Source organism: Myotis myotis, unplaced genomic scaffold (assembly GCF_014108235.1).
Source record: "Myotis myotis isolate mMyoMyo1 unplaced genomic scaffold, mMyoMyo1.p scaffold_m19_p_3, whole genome shotgun sequence".
Taxonomy (NCBI): Eukaryota; Metazoa; Chordata; class Mammalia; order Chiroptera; family Vespertilionidae; genus Myotis; species Myotis myotis.
In genome coordinates this window covers 23,157,037-23,174,328 of record NW_023416335.1, presented here as the reverse complement: position 1 = coordinate 23,174,328, position 17,292 = coordinate 23,157,037, and the positions used below count along the sequence as shown (strand labels likewise).

Sequence of the window (17,292 nt, the reverse complement as noted above, 5' to 3'; positions counted from 1 at the left end):
ACTTCATCTTGAAATAATACTATTCATATTGCATTTGTTTGAAACAATTTTCCAGATTCAGCCCACACTTAAGAGGCGGCATCACACCATAGCATGGCTACCAGGATGCAGGGACCTTGTTACCAGGATGCAGGGACCTTGTTAGCCATCTCAGAAGCAGGTCACCTTGGTCTGCCCTCAGAGTCATCTTTCCTTTTTCATGAACGGTAGCACATTTTCGCACCCAAATACTTCACTTGGCCTGCTTCCTGGCCTCTTTTCATTTTGTGCTGTTTCTATTCTTTTCAGATATCATTTTATCATTTTAGACTGAAAGGAGTAGATCATTTTCTCAAAAACTCCAGGATTTCTGTGAATCTTATTGGTGTTCACTGCACCAGGAAAAAAAGTCACACCCACACAATCTCTTATTCTGGCTTTGGGTCTTATTAAGAAGGCTAAAAGACAATGCCCTTAAACTCCCTAGAAACCCTATTGTTGCATCTAGGGACACCCTTCATCCCTTTAAAGGCTCCTGTGTGGGACCTAGGAACAGTCTGATCCTTTTGCCTTTTTAAAGTCTTAAACCAGGGTGATGCAGTCTTGGTTAGCTTTATCTCTAGACCACATTTTCCTGGTAATACTTAGAAGCTGTGCCTTAATTTTAGCATCTTCTGCTGTCCAAAGAGACTGAGAATTTTCAAAATCAAGCCTTGCTTCCTTTCTGTTTAACAGTTCTTCCCACAATGTATTACTCCTGCAGTTTATTCTAAATGTTACTGATTGGGGTTACCAGCTGGGACCTCCGTTCTTTTCATCGACACAGAAAAAGATTTTAAGGCCAACGAAAATGAAAGTAAAACAAAGTGGGATTTATTGAAAATATACTCCCAGTGAAGAGCAGGGCAGTCCAGAGAAACAGTGGTCCTGAACTTCCTGGGTTATATGGTTTAAATGAGGGATTTTCTGGATAGAGATTTTCATTTGCATCCAGGGATGATTGACAGAAAAGCGTTATATAACCATATTTCTTCTGAGCATACTCTTACCCATAGTGCATACAGAAAAACTCATGGGGGGAGGGGTCAAAACTGTAATGCAAATTTTATTATAATTAGCCTAGGGCTCTACTAAGGTCACATTGAGGTCATGTCATTTTCCTTTGTGCTTAGCCAAGAACCAGATGGTTCTGAACTTGCCCACTGGTGGTCTGCTGGCTGCTGGGCTGCCCATAGAGAGGGGGTCTGAAGGCAATGTTGGTCTGACCCCTGTCAGGACCTCAGGGCAGGCCCCACCCCAGCCGCTCATGTCTAACTAACATAATAGCAAGAAAAAACAAAATGGCACTGTAAACACAGCTTGAAAATCTCCTCAGCTAAATCACCAAGTTCATTAATGCTGTTCAAGACCAAGTTGTGACATGGAAATATATTTCAACAGCCCCTCCCATACATAAATGCAAATCCTCCTTGTGGACTCTCCCTTTTCCTTTCTTTCCCTCCACCACTCCATTCATTGCCCATAATAGTTCCTGACTACTTAGGCCAAAGTTTTCATCATCCCCAGCCTTACTCACATCTTATTTCCAAGAGCTTAAGTATATTAGAGTCAAGTTCATGGACATTTTGGAAGTCCATAGTGATAGAGATTTATCATGTAAATAAACCAATGATAACGTTGTAGTTAGCTAGTGTATTATTCCCACTACATTATCTCAATTAAAATATATAAAACAGCCTTTAAAGATTAGCAAAGTCACATCAATATATAAAGTTATCATTTTAATGATGTGCATTTCAATAGCTTTGCCACTACTTTTACCATGTACAAAGGGGTTCACAACCCATTTATTCCTCACAAAAGTCCTATGCAGCAGACATTTATGCTCAAATTAGAGACTAGGGAACTGGGGCTCAGATAGGTAAAGTCATTTTTATTAATTATACTGGAAGCCCTGTGCATGGATTCGTGCACCAGTGGGGTCCCTCGACCTGGCCTGTGGGGATCGGGCTGAAACCAGCTCTTCGACATCCCCCGAGGGGTCCTGGATTGCGAGAGGGTGGTTCTTGGGTGATGCACCCCAGAATCAGGCTCCCTCCTCTCTAGTTCTGGGTGTGTCACCAGAGAACTGCCGCTGCCAAGTGACCGCAGCTCAGCACCTCCTGCATTGAGCATCTGCCCCCTGGTGGTCAGTGCATGTCATAGCTACTGGCCGGTTGCTTAAGCTTTTATATATATACTAGAGTCCCGGTGCACAAAAATTTGTGCACTCGGGGGGGAGGGGGGTCCCTCAGCCCGGCCTGTGCCCTCTTGCAGTCTGGGACCCCTCAGGGGATGACCACCTGCTGGCTTAGGCCTGCTCCCCGGGGGATTGGGCCTAAGATAGCAATCAGACATCCCTCTGGCAGCCCGGCAGCCCTCAGGGGATATCCACTTGCCAGCGGAGAGCAGACCTAAGCTGCAGTTGGACATCCTTAGCACTGCTGAGGAGGCAGGAGAGGCTACCACCACCACTGCTGTACTGGCAGCCATCAGCCTGGCTTGTGGTTGAGCAGAGCTCCTCCCATGTGAGAGCGCCCTGACCACCAGAGGGCAGCTCCTGCATTGAACATCTGCCCCCTGGTGGTCAGTGTGTGTCATAGTGACCAGTCATTCCCAGTCTTTCTGCTGTTAGGGTCAGTTTGCATATTACCCTTTTACTATATAGGATAGAGGCCTGGTGCACAGGTGGGGGCTGGCTGGTTTGACCTGAAGGGTGTCCCAGATCAGGATGAGGGTGCCTGGCCAGCCTGGATGAGGGGATGATGGCTGTTTGCAGCTGGTCACACCCCCTTCAAGGTGGGGGTCCCCACTGGGGTGCCTGGCCAGTCTGGGTGAGGGGCTGAGGGCCGTTTTCAGGCTGGCGGGTGACTGAAGCTCCCAACCTCTCCTTTCTTTTTTTTTTATTCTGGGATTTATTTACCTTCTATGGCTGTAACTGGAGCTGAGAGCTGGCTTTAGCTCTGAGGCTCAGCTCCAGCTCTGAGACCTCAGCTGCTAAAAGCAGGTATCTGGGCTTTGTTTAGCTTCTATAATTGAAACACTGTTGCAGCTCCAGCTCTGAGGCTGGCTGGCTAAAAGCAGGTTTCTGGGGTTTGTTTAGCTTCTATAATTGCAACATTGTTTCTTAGAGTGCAGCTCAGAGGCCGGCAACAGCAGGCGGGGAACCTTGGCTTCCTCCATCACTGGAACAAGCAAGCCTCCTGTTTGCTTCAGCTGCCTGGCTGCCAGCTGCCATCTTGTTTGGCAGTTAATTTGCATATCTCCCTGATTAGCCAATGGGAAGCATGTTGGAGGTACGGTTAATTACCATGTTTGTCTATTATTAGATAGGATAGATGACTCAGATTGTGTCAACTGACCCCAGGATGCCAGACTCCACACCAATGTAGTATGCTTCACTCTGTATCATAAATATCCTGGTGGGACACTGTGGAAGGTATAGTTCTTTAAAGTGAGACATCACAGTCAGTTTTTACTAGGATGATTCCTAGATGTGACTGAATTGTCTCCACATCATTGAGTTTGCACTGCAGACATTATTGCCCTTTGTAGTATGTGTCTTGTTTTGTTTTGGTCCAGAGCTGGATGCCCTGAAGGATGCTGCACCAGACCATTATCTCCCAGAAATTCTCCCTTGATGACATGCTGACTTTCTTAATCCTTTCCTTGACCTATCAACACATTTATAACACAGAGTTTGGCTGTTTGAAAATATGTGCTGATAGCTTTCAGTAGTGGATTTGAATATCTGCTGAAAGTTTGTCTGTGTTTGTAGTTCAAGTTAGAACATTAGCTCTGAGCCTGAAGAGTAAAAGGGGAAAAAAAGAAGTTAATATAGAATCCTCTATCTGTGCGGATTTGTCATTTTGGAGTTTGTAATGATTTAGATGGGGCTGACATAAAACTGCTGAACTTGGAATTGAATGACTTAAAGGATTGGTTCTATCTCTGCTTCAGTGACCTTGGCCCAGCCCCAGGGTTTCAGCATGTCAGAGGTGAAGGGGCCCAGGGAATGACTTGGTCTATTTCTTTGTTAAATAGATGAGGACATTTGAGGCTTGGGGAAATGGAATGACACTTACAGAGTAGCCAGTTTGTGGTAAATCCAGACCTAGAAGTTAATTTTTTGTTGTTGTTGTTAATCTTCATCTGAGGATATTTTCCATTGCTTTTTAGAGAGTGGAAGGGAGAAGGAGAGACAGAGAGAAACATAGACGTGAGAGAGACACATCAATTGTTTGCCTCCTGCATGCACCCAGATGAGGGCATGGGAACCTGCAACCAAAGTACATGCCCTTGACCAGAATTGAACCTGGAATCCTTCATTCTGATGGCCGACACGCTATAGATAATAATTTAATGCTCATTCTGAGTTCATTCATTCCATCACATAATGTTTTGGAGTTTTGATAATATAATAATTGTCAAATAATTTATTATAGAAATTGTATTATCATGTTAGTTGTATTTTCACCACTAGCAAGCCAGCTGGGGTACCAGACATAATTGACTTTGCCTGAAGCAAGGGGCAAGGTAGTGAGTAAATAATTCTAATACTAATAATGATAAAATGCAACATTTACTAGAATTTGTTGTTCCATATGTATAAAGTATATAATAATTTCATGTACTAACTCATTTAATTTCATAACAGCCATTTGAAATCTGTGTTATTGTTACATCATCCCCATCTTATAGGGGAGGAAACTAAGATAATGGCCACAGAGCTAGAGAGTGCCAGCTCTTGGATTTGAGGTTCAGCATCTGATGGTATAACTCACTCTCTGACACTACTGAACTGCTTCTGCCATGTGCTACACTGCAGAGAAGTTCCTGGTCTAGCATCTTGAGCTTTCTCAGTGCCTGCCCCACATGGAAGTAGTGTTGGGCTCTGTCCACTAAAACACAGAAGCAGAAGCAGATAGGTTTGCTATTGCAATAATGCAATGCAATTCGGCTCTAACTTCCTGGAGTTAATAAAGACTTTAACAGATAAGGGCACAGTCCTCTCTAAGATGACCCTCCTTTAGACACCAGCTACAATCTTTTGGGATTCCAGGCTATCTACACATCTGACCAAGTGGCTATAAATTCCAGGTTTCTCACTCGGGTTCAACAATGTATTATAAGGAATGGCGACACCCAGGATAGTGCTAGACTTATGGTTACAGCTTTATTACAATAGGTAGAAATCAGGAGCAGATAAAATGCATGGGATGAGGCCCGGGAGGGTCCTAAGTACAGAGTTTCTGTGTCCTCTTCTTATAGAGTCAGGAAGCACCACTCACTCTCCAGATTCATTGATGTGTTCACCAAGCAGGAAGATCAACCGAGCTTCACTGTCCAGTATTTTGATTGGGGTTTTGGTACTTAGGCCTGATCAATTGAATCATTGGCTATGTGACTGGAACTCAATCTCCAGCCTTCCTCCTCTCTCTAGAGGTTAAGCTATTATCATTAGGCTAAAGTCTAATCCCTCTAATTCCATGGTTGGTCTTTACAGCATTGCTAGTCCCATCTTGAAATTATCTAAGGACTAACCATGAGTCACCTCATTAACGTAAACTACCAGGGCCCACCATGAATAACAAAGACACTCTAATCAATTAGGAAATTCCAAGGGTTTAGGACCTTCACCCAAAGACTTGGGACAAAAACCAGATAAAGTCTTTATTATATACAGCTACATAATAAAACTTCTTTCAAGTGATTAAGAACAAGGATAACATCATAGGAATCTCTAAATTTTTTGTGGTCATGTGGCAGGATAGTAAGAAGCTAGAAAAATTGTTGGCAAGAGAAATGGGGAAACTGAGACAAGAAAATTAAACAAGGCCAAGCAGCTCGGTCAGCTTATAGCCAGCTTGTGAATCATAAGAGCTTATCCTCCCCAATCAAGGACATTCTAGAGCAAATGGTTTATACAGAGAATGCATAGCTTAAATCTCCCTGGCCTGGGAAATTAGAGAACAAAGACCCAATTAATGTCATTTGTGCCAGCTAAACCCAAGGACAAATGAAGTCTAGGGACAAATAACAAAAACCCCAAAAGCATTTGGATGGTTTCACTTGAAGGGGAATGTTAGGTAGGGAGATAGCTGCTAGGGAAGGAGAAAGGGAAGTGGGGAGTTTTTCTTACCCATTGAACAAAGAAGTCAGCAGTCTTGGGACGTGCCAAGATTAAGTCATCAGATGTTTTCATAAATTCTGAGAAAAGCCACAACACTTTAAAAGGGGGACCTTGAAACCTATAGAGAAGAAAACTGTAAAACTCTTGAACACGCACCAGTTGGGGCACTCAGATTAGCTGAGTTGCCTGCTTGTGCTTTATGCCAAGTATATTCTTAATAAATTAGCTTGCTTTGCTTCAACACTGCTTCTGTCATTTGTCAGAATTCTTTCTCAGGAGAAACAAGAGGTGAGGAGGGGAGAGCCCCCACCAACTGTGATGGCTTTCCTGTAAGTTACTTGCCACGTTCATGTACATTATCTCATTTAGCCTCATAACACTCCTTAGTAGAAGATAATTATTATTGATGTCTTTGTTTTACACATGGGTAAATTGAGAATAGTGAAATTTTAAATATTGTACATGAACTAGTAACAATTGGTGTTGGAGTTTAAAGCCAAGTTTTCTAATTTTATGTCATCAGCCCTTTTTCTCTTTATTAAAAGAATAGTATAAAATAATAATAGAGATTGAGATGCTTTGAATACTTAATTGTTTTTGTTCCCTGAAAAATGCAGGATGAGAATGGACTTGCCCAGGGTAGAACAGGAAATGAGGACTGTGAGTATCTGGGAGTTAGGCTTCTCCTCAATGTGGCAATAGATTTCCTCTCTAGTTTTCTTTATGTGTTTATTTGGGGAAGGTTATGCATTGATTCTGTGTCAGGCCTCATCCAAGAACTGAATACACAGACAAAGACACAGCCCCAGGCTTTTTTGAAGGGGAGATGGTTAGTAAACAAAAGATGGCAATATGATGTGGCTGGAGAAACAATAGAGCAAAGCACTTAGGTTGGGCACCTAAGAAGGACTGGGTAGGAAGAAGAGGGGATCAGGAAAGATTTCCTGAGGGAGAAAAGTGATAGCTGATAGCTGATGCTCTGAAACAAACAGGCCTCCAGTTCTATAAGTGAATTAAACTGGGGGACTGCACTCTCTTTCATCTGTCCAGGAGGCTGATGTTCTTTGATCTGTTTGCATTTGCCTCAGCTGTGACTAGAACCCCAACATAGGAGAAATGGAGTCCCCCCCCCCCCAGACAAAGGGGCTCAGGTGTGAGGGTATAGGCGTTGGTAATGCTGAGGGGATATAATGTGTTAGGGCCTTTATCAAGTTTCTCATCTGTAAAGTGAGGTCTTTGGACTTCCCTATGATCCCTGGAGTTCCTTCTGCCTCTAACATTTCATTCTTTTGCAATTTTATGAAAAATGCTTTGCAAAGCAAATGAATAGTGTAAACAAGATTATAAAGAGAATGTTTGCCTTCTTAAGGAAATAAATTGTTTTCAAGCATATCAGGAACACTAATTTGCATATAAACAATGCAAATTCTATATGGAGGGAAGAAGGCTGTTTTCTTACTCTACATTTATTATGAAGTGATAGAGCTGCATTCATTTTAAATATTCTATACTTTTGATTATTCAGTTTCTTGAATGTTAACAATATTTGATTGTTCTCTGAATTAGCCTGAATTTTCTTATATTATTTCTTCATTCAATGGTTATAGCAGACAGGATTTGTTTTCCTAAGAAGGATTTGGGTAAATTAATCTTATGTTAGAGATATTGGCTGAACTCCACCCCATTTCCAGTTACCTTGGATTGGCATAGGACTACCCAGGAAAGTTTTTAATAGTCTGTTGGAATTCAAAGCCTATCCTTGTAACTCCCAATGTCTTATGTTCTTTCTGCATTTTTCTCTCCTATAACTTTGAATGCTTCCCTCCCTCTTATCAATCAGACTACATAGACTTCCACTAATAATTAACATTTTGGAAGTATTTTATTTATTTAGACAACTATCAAAGATTTGGATATCATACAGCACTAGCACCATGCACACAATAAAGCCTTTTTTTCTGGTTCTACTCTCCTCATGCCTCATCCCCTGCTCCTACATCCTCTTTCTCTTCTCCCCTTGGTCCTCTCCCTACCCCCAATTCCCCTGCCCACCCACCATTATCCGAAGCAAAAAACATTCATTCCTGTCTGAAGCACAGCAGCTTACTTGGTATCATTTCCTGTAGTCGGGTATATTCTTGAAGTTTTATTCTCTACTTCTAAGTGGCTGTTCAAAAATACTGCAAATACATTTTAAATGTTGGGCCAGAGTAAGTTCAGGAAAGGATATCATAAGGAAGTATGCTTTCACTAAGATGGTTGTGTGAAGCTGGGCAAGTAAAACCTTGGGGGATGAGTTTCCAGGCAGAAGGAAGAGCCTATGCAAACCATGAAAGCACATGGGAGCAGGACAGAACCTCATGTAATTCTGGGATAGAGCTTAGAGTGCTTAAGGGGTTGGGGAGGGGTGTGACTTACAAAAAGATGGAATTGGAGGAGAAGCAGCTATCACATCACAAATGACTTTGGTGTATTATATTTTTCTCAGTAGGTGATGGGAACCCAGAGAAGCTTATAGCACCAATAAGATAAAGCAGCAGAGCTGGTTGCAGAGTTGCCAGATAGACTAGTACTATGTTGCCAGACAGACTAGTGCCCTGGAGTAGGGCAGGGACAAGGGGAGCAGAGGAAATGATCTATTGCAGAGTGAAATAGGAAGCCAGTAAAAGTTGTAATTAATTTTTATGGGATGGGAAGAAAAAACAAGCCTAGGAAAACACTGAATTTCTGCCTTAAATTCTTATTTGCCAAGTTAGGGAATGCAGGAAAGAAAGAATAAAATTTAATTTAGTTTCTTTTGTACTATTTTAATAAATTGAGAAGAGGTGACAAGTACTTGGATGTCATTTATGGCACATCTCAGGCAGTAGGTTGAACAAGTGAAAAGTCATGACTGTTCAGCAACCTATTTGTGGAAAATGTCTGGGACATAACCCCTCTTTATCTAACAAGTTCTGGCTATATCATTGCATATAAGCCATGGTCCACAATTTCATTTTTCATGTCACTGTAAACTTGCTCCCTGGCTATCAGAAATGAGACTTGATAATGGCTGAGGATGTTCTGCTTTGCTTTTTAATTGGTGTATCACAGTTTAAATTTAGCATGGGACAAATGAATCAGTAGATTTTTCTCTGGTCACCACCCTCAAACATGCTTGGTCAGATGCTTTCCCCACCCCTCTCCCATACCTTGGTAATATTTCAAGAAGACTGAATACATTTCAGATCATTTTTATTTTATTTTATCCATTTAATTTTAATGTATACATCCGGTGTTTCAGTAACTATTTTAACCATTGGGTTTACTCAGGTTTCTTAAATTTTTTTCAAGTATAGTTGACATTCAGTATTATTTTATACTAGAGGCCTGGTTCACAAAATTCATGCATGGGGAGGGGGGTGGAAGGGTTCCCTCAGCCTGGCCTGTGCCCTCTCGCAGCCTGGGACCCCTCACTCTTTACCGCACACCTGCTTGCTGCTCCCTACTGCTCAGCTCACTGATCCTTAGTGCTGCCGTGGAGACTCCTGCCACCACCACTGCACTCGCCAGCCATGAGCCCGGCTTCTGGCTGAGCAGTGCTCCCCCTGTGGGAGCGCACTGACCACCAGGGGGCAGCTCCTACTTTGAGTGTCTGCCCCCTGGTGGACAGTTAATAGCGATCAGTCATTCCACCATTTGGTTGATTTGCATATTAGGGTTTTATTATATAGGATAGGCTATTGAATGTGAACTGTAAATGAAAAATAAATTTAAAAAAAATAAAATTTTAGATCTATATTTAATTCTCACCTGATAACGTTTTTAAAATTGATTTTTAGAGAGAGAAACATCCATGTGACAGAGAAATACCAGTAAGCTGCCTCTGCACCTGCTGACCCACCGGGATCTAACCTAAACCTAAGTATGTGCCCTAACCTAGAATCCAACAGGAAATCCTTTGGTGTACAGGTTAAGACTCCAACCAATTGAGCCACCTGGCCAGGGCAGATCTGCAAAAAAAAAATTTTAATGTACCTCTAGGCCCTGGTCGGTGTCAATCAGTAGTTAGAGTGTCCTCCCACACACCAAAGGGTCATGGGTTTGATTCCAGGTGAGGGCACATACACAGGTTGTGGGTTCCATCTCTGTTGGATTGCTTGGGCAACTGATCGGTGTTCCTCTTTCTCTTTCCCTCTCCCTTCCTCTCTCTCTAGAATCAATGAAAAAACATATCCTTAGAGGAGGACTTAAAAAGAAAAAAAAATGCTGGTTTGGTTCAGTGGATAGTGCTTCTGCAGGCAAAATGAAGGGTACCAGGTTGGATTCCAATCAAGGGCATGTACCTGGGTTGCAGGCTTAATCCAGGGCCCTGGTTGGGGATTCAGCAAGAGGCAACCAATTGATGTCTCTCACATTAGTTTCTGTCTTTCTCCCTACCTTCCACTCTCTGTAAAAAAAAAAAAAAAAAAAAAAAAAATGCAAAAATGTCCTCAGGTGAGGATTAACAAAAACAAACAATTAAACAAACACCCATCCCCAGTGTGATTACTGAAGGAGCATATGAAATATTTGCTGAATGAATGGGAAAGGATGGAACTTTGCTTTCTAACTGTTTTAGCAACTCTGCAAGCCAGAGGGTTTATTTTAATTTTTATTGATTGATTATTTTAGAGAGAGGAAGGGAGCGAGAGAAACACCAGTGTACTGTTCCACTTATTACTCACTCTTTGGTTGCTTCTTGTCTGTGCCCTGACCAGGGACCCAACCTGCAACCTTGCTGTATCAGGAGGAGGTTCTAACCCACTGTGCTGTGGGCTGCCTGTCAGGGCCCCTCAACAAAACCCCTCTGGCATGCCCTGGCCCCTGCTCTGGGCCAGAGCTCCTCTGCCACAGCAAAGGTTTGGGTTCCATTCTATCAGGGCACCTACTTAAGTTTCGGGTTGGCTCCCCGGTCGGGTCTGACTGCTGCTCAGGAAGTGACTGGAGACCATTGAGGTTCCTGTGCTCTAGTCATTTGGCAGGGAGCTGGGGTTCCATAGCAGACATGGCCAACTCCAATTCCCACTAACCCTGGTCTTCCATTGAGGACGGCTTCAACTATGGCAGCTGTGTGGCCTCCACCAGCGTACACATCCGCATGGATAGGTTGTCCCCTCTGTGGCTTGCCAGGCCTAGCTGCTGCGCAGTCACTCCAGGAGGCAGATTTCTGGGTTCCCAGGGAGAGCGGGTTCCCAGAGGGAAAGCACTTCACTCAGCCTCCCTTCGGGGCTCCCGGGAGCGTGGAGCACCCATCCTGTGCAGGGCTTGGAGGGAAGAGCCGCCCCAGGGAGGCCTCCTAGCTGGGTGCTGAGGAAACAAAACTGGAGCCCTTCCTCCTTAAACCCTGTCATCTTCAGTGTTGAAAGAGACAGATGAAAGCCTCAGCAGCCTCTTTAAATGAAGATGTTATATTTGTTCGGTGGAAATAAGTTTATTGTGTAATCAATATTGTGTAATCATTGTGATTTATTGTGTAATCATTGAGATTACACAATAACCTGCATTGAGTTGTCTGCTGGGATTTTGTGCTTTAGGGCATGTGAACGCATTTTATTTTATTTGACGCAGCCTCACATCCACCAGCCTTGTGCAGCACGCAGCCATGCCCACCTGCTCCTGACAGTCATTACCCGTGAGGGCATCCTGGATAATTTGCATATTCCTCTATTATTATATAGGATTAGTTTAATGAGTATAGCATAATGGCCAGACATTTATATAATTTATGAAGTGATTCCCCAATAAGTCTAGTGCCCACATTGCACCATACATAGTTATTACTATATAGTGGCCTGGTGCACAAAATTTGTTTATGGGGGCGGGATCCCTCAGCCTGGCCTGCACCATCTCCAATCTGGGATCCCTCTTGCAATCCAAAACCACTGGCTCCTAACCGCTCACCTGCCTGCCTGACTGATGCCCCTAACTACCTATCTGCTCTCCCTTCCTCTCCTCATGCAGACGTGCTGAGACCTCAGGCGCAGGTGTGCTGAGAGCTCTTCACTACAGCCCCGCCCCTGTCCTGATTGGTTGTTACATGATGGCGTCCTGGACAATTTGCATATTCCTCTATTATTAGTATAGATTATTGACTATATTCCCTATACTGTATTTTACATTCCCCAAACTATTTTTTAATACAAATTTGTACTTCTTAATCCCTCCACTTTTAAAAAAAATATATGGTAATTTTTAATGGTGAGAAAAGTTTAATTGTAGTATTTAACACTTCTTTTAGGTATTAAGAAGTTCTTACCAGTCTATACAAGACTATTATCTGATACCCAGTTTATAGCATCTCCTCTCTCTGAATCTTCTAAGTCAGAATGGGGAAGAAGTGACTAGTAAAAAGAGAAGCTTTTTTATTTAACTGGTCATGCAATTGTGATTCTCATTTGGGTTGGGGTCCTGGAATGCAATACATGTCCTGCAAGGTCATCACATACCTCTGTATGGCAGGTGCCCTTATGGGCTAGAGCTCACAGAAATTAGACATGGAAACTTATCACAATTTGCTGACATGGAAACTTCTTTTGGAAGGTGGAGGTTCCCATCCAAATTATTCCAGGGTTTTCTCACTGCATTTCAAGACCCTGAGAAAAGTCCCTCATAATTTTGTTACTTTTTTTTAAAGTGAAACAGAGGGTATGTTTTCCTGATATATGTTGAAAATAAGGGGGAGTTAGAGGGTTGGTGGAATTGAGCAAAGGAGGGGGAAATGGGGACATCTGTAATAATGTCAACAATAAAAATGAAGCTAAAAAAAAAGAAAAAGAAAATAAAGTGAGCTCTATGAGTATAAGTGGTATGTGTACAATTAAATGGAAATGATCTCTTCGACTCATATCAAATTTAAAACTCTCTGAAAACAAAGACTATTTTCACCACAGATGGAAACTATATAATAAATTCTTTTTTCCCTAAACCTTTCTTCACTTTTCTAATTTAAAGAAATTACTGAAAATACATGAATTATGCAGCTTATCTTTCAGATGAAAAAGAATTTTCTTCTTGGATTGGATGGCTCCATTTTATTAATAGCAATAAAATTTTCCATGTTCTTTTGTATCAAACAGGATGCAAACTATAATATGAAGGAGCTTTTCCAGCAATATCAGAAATGGATGAATAATTATAAAAGCTACTTGGAATTGAAAACATTTTAATTTGTCATTACTTCAATGTGTTCAGAAAGGATCTGAATAGTTTTATTGACCATAAAAAGGAAGGGTGTGATATTCTTTCTCATTATGAAATTAAGTTCTTAATATAACACTTTTACTGGAATATAACACTTATACTGAAAATATATGGTAATTTTTAATGGTGAGAAAAGTTTAATTGTAGTATTTAACACTTCTTTTAGGTATTAAGAAGTTCTTACCAGTCTACACAAGACTACTATCTGATACCCAGTTTATAGCATCTCCTCTCTCTGAATCTTCTAAGTCAGAATGGGGAAGAAGTGACTAGTAAAAAGAGAAGCTTTTTTATTTAACTGGTCATGCAATTGTGATTCTCATTTGGGAATAAATAAACAACTCTCATCTGGTTTCCTCTAAAGATGTCATCATGACTGAAGACTTCTCAGCCACGGATGTGTTGGTCTTATTATTACATGGGGATACTGCACTTCAAACTCACTTTAATTTGAAAAATACTTTTCTTTGCAGGTTATAAAAATGAGGTCATATTTGTCTAGTTAGAACTTCCTAACTTTATGTTGCATGAATTCATGTGGCAACAACTGTAGAATTTTCATAGGTCATGGTAGCAGGAACTAAATATGAGATTCTAAAATAGGAAGTTTTGTTGTATAACTATGTAAAAGTAGCTGTGATTACTAGGGTCATTCCAAGGCAAAATTTCAAAGCTATTTAAAAAAAATATGTCTCTGTTTTCTTTTGGTCTACATTATACCAAAAATATCCGAATTCTTATTTGTCTCTTAAGAATATTTTATTAAGACCTACTCTATTTAGCATGTGTGTTTTTTTTATGTTTTGGAAAATAACATTTCAAGATATGCTGTGTGCTTCCAGGTTAGTGATAGAATTTTCCTTTGTCACTTGTGAATTTTTTATTTATCAGCTTTCCACTAAGATATTTAGATCTTAGTGATAAGGGAAGGCAGGTCTATACAAGGATTCTGACCTGCTCTAGCACATTTGCATCCCCCCCCCCTCCATAATATAGCTTTAGGGTTAATACAGCATACTGTTTGGCAGTCTTGATGCAGCCAGAAGACTGATCTGATTCTGATCTTTCCAGAGTTCAACTCTTATCCCTTAATAGCCCTATGACCTTGTGCCATTAACATAGTCAGTTTAAGCCTCACTGTTTCACCTTTAAAATGGGGAGAAATAATATCCACATCAAACGTGGTGTGGGGATTAAATTAACATGTAAAATAAATGGAAAATTCTTGACATATAGTAGGCATGCAATCAATGGTAGTATCTGTTTACCATAAAGCAAAACAAAACTAAAAAACCTTTAAAAACTAGTTATCTATTTAATTTAAATCAATACTTCTTGACAATAAAACCAGAAACTATTTTTCTATTTACCTAACAGATAAAATTCTTGATGCATAGAGAATGAAGTTCATAATAATTTGAAATCTAAATGCTACCAACTTGTTCTCGCCTCCCAACAAGAGGTTTCTATAAATAGTGATACCTGCAATTTACAGATGGGTATATACAATATGCCATAAATAAAAATTAATTTATTGTTTTCATTTTTAACGACTTTCGGAATGAATTTAGTGTCTGGATTGACATTACAAAGATAAATATTTTCTTCTAAATATACGAGATGACATTAGTAATTGAGTTATTATATACGCAGATTATTTAGAACTTAAAAGATTTATATAAATTCAGCTTTATTTTAATTTGACGGATAAAGTGAAGTGGGTGGGGGATAGAAAGGGAGGGAGGGAGGGAAAGAGGGAGGGAAAGAGAGAGAAGAAGAAAGAGAGAAAGATTGAAATATGTAATTAGAAAGAAAGTAAGACTATGTTCTCTTCTGTCTTATAGCCTGAAGAATAAGTAGTGAAAACATCAATCAAGATGAGAAAAAAAATATCAGGATTTCTCTGCCATGGAGAATTACTTATCAACCACCAGAGGAGAAATCTTTCTTGAACAATGAACATTTTTACGAGGATTCACAGATTAACATGTGACCAATCTTAGTTTTGGAAAGTGAGCTTTATTTATTTCTTCTTCTTGTTTTTTTAATTTTGTGGTAAGTTGTGATGTTTGGATGGATTTTTAAATTATTTTCTGATAATATATTTAGCACATGATCTAAATTATAATCCTATACCAAACAGTGAAAGCATCATTTAAACTTAAAGACAATGGAAAAATCTAAATCTCCAGTTTATTCTAGATTTCTTTAACATATAAAATTATTCTATTAAATCCTGGATGATTGTTATGTAAAGCACCTCTATCAAGAAAGAAACACTATTTTTTCATCATGTGGAACATGACTGTGGCAACGTGCCCTAAATGGGAAAGAATCACTCCCTGGTCCTTCTCATCTCACCTTACAAAATGTGAGCCAGCCTTGCCATCTGAACAGCAAGAATGAAGAAGGCAAATAAAAGAAAAATCCTCATCTCTGTTTTCTGATCATTCAAAAAACAGCTTCTCAAGGTTAAGCCAAATCCTCTTTGCAAGCTGCCAAAATAATAGCTTAGGAAAAGAATTAGTTTGCCTGCATGATGATCCTCTTAGGCAAAAATGTCTTCACAGCAGTTGACCTTGATGAAATGTTTTCCCAAAGGCATCCAAAGGAAGAATTATAGATCCCAGAACAGGAGAGAAGTAAATGAATAATTCTTATGAAGTTGGCCTGACTTAAGGGCTTCAATGTGGGGTACTATGATTTGGAAATAAGTGGGTGAATTCTGAAGAATAACAGCCTTGGGTATGATGAGGTCCCCTATTGCTCTGTTTCTCACTGAAGTGCTCTCTATGAGCCAAGATTCAATCACTTTGGGAAAAACACCAGTGGCCAGTATGGCAGACTGGAACCCTGTTACTCTGATGGGGAACAGAGTGTCTCTGAGTGTAAACCATAAGGCTCTTTCTCTAGGTTCCATCTCCATCAGACTGGATTCGGTGACTTGCAGGCTGGCTGCAAAGCCAGGCATTTAGCTGCTACTCATGATGCTTCTCAATGGTCTGGCTGGGCTGTCCTTTGTATGTTGTGACTACAGGCAAGTGATCTGCTGGTGTCAGGGTTTTCTGTCGCCTGTTGTTTTTCCACAGAGAGCCAAGGTGGTTACAACTCAGTGAGCAATAAATGAAATGACTTAGAAACGCACAGTGTTGTTATTAAGGTGTTTGAGATTTGGCACCATTTCCTGGAGGAGGGCCCACTCAGGAGGGACCAAGGTGGCCAGTGTCCATGACTACAGAAGGAGCAGCCACCCCAACCACAGCTGTCCTGTTGGAAGGAAGAAAGATGTGATGGGGAACAAACTATTTTGCTGTTTTGGAAAGCACACAACCGAGCTGCAAACCTTCTATGGTGACTTTTGTTCAAATGTGTAAAATGAGGCTTTATTTGTCAATTCTGCTGTAACATACGCAACTGTCCTAGTAAAAAAAGAGAAAAAAAGTCTTTGTTTCTCTTTGTGTTTAGTGAGTGAGCTCATGCCCTCGGGTGTTTTTGTTTTTAATAACCCAATATAGTACAGACGAGTCTATGAACATAGACTTCGTTTGCTTTACAGAGAGTCTCTGCCAACCTTGATAGATCAGTTTCCAGATATAATAATCTGATTATTTCAGAATCCCTCATCTAAGTGCCATTGCTCCTTGGCAACCTGTCAAGTGAAAGTGAATACCCTGCCAGAGACGAGGCTTTGTTTGTTTTCAAGTCTCTTTCCTTATTTTTGCCTGTACAGAGAAGGGAAGTTACCATTCCAGTGAACCAGGGAGGTGACGTATTCAGCTTTAAAGAGGAAGAGTCTATGAATATTATTTATATTTTGGGACGTCTTAAATGGAAACACCCCTGCTTGGGAAGCTAGCTGTTTGTTGTCATTATTGTTCTTTTATCTTTTTGGTGTGATTGTATTTGTTTCATTAGGTCCT

General features: G+C 40.8%; 1 protein-coding gene across 1 annotated transcript in view; it reads left to right on the top strand.

Annotated features, from left to right (window-relative positions):
* Positions 1-16,865, top strand: part of ZMAT4 (zinc finger matrin-type 4) — a 325,358-nt gene extending 308,493 nt beyond the window's left edge. Inside the window, exon 7 of the mRNA XM_036296611.1 lies at positions 15,217-16,865. Within this exon, the coding sequence (XP_036152504.1) occupies positions 15,217-15,232 (16 nt within the window). The 3' untranslated portion in view covers positions 15,233-16,865. The remainder of the gene's footprint in view (positions 1-15,216) is intronic.
* Positions 16,866-17,292: the final 427 nt, after the last annotated feature.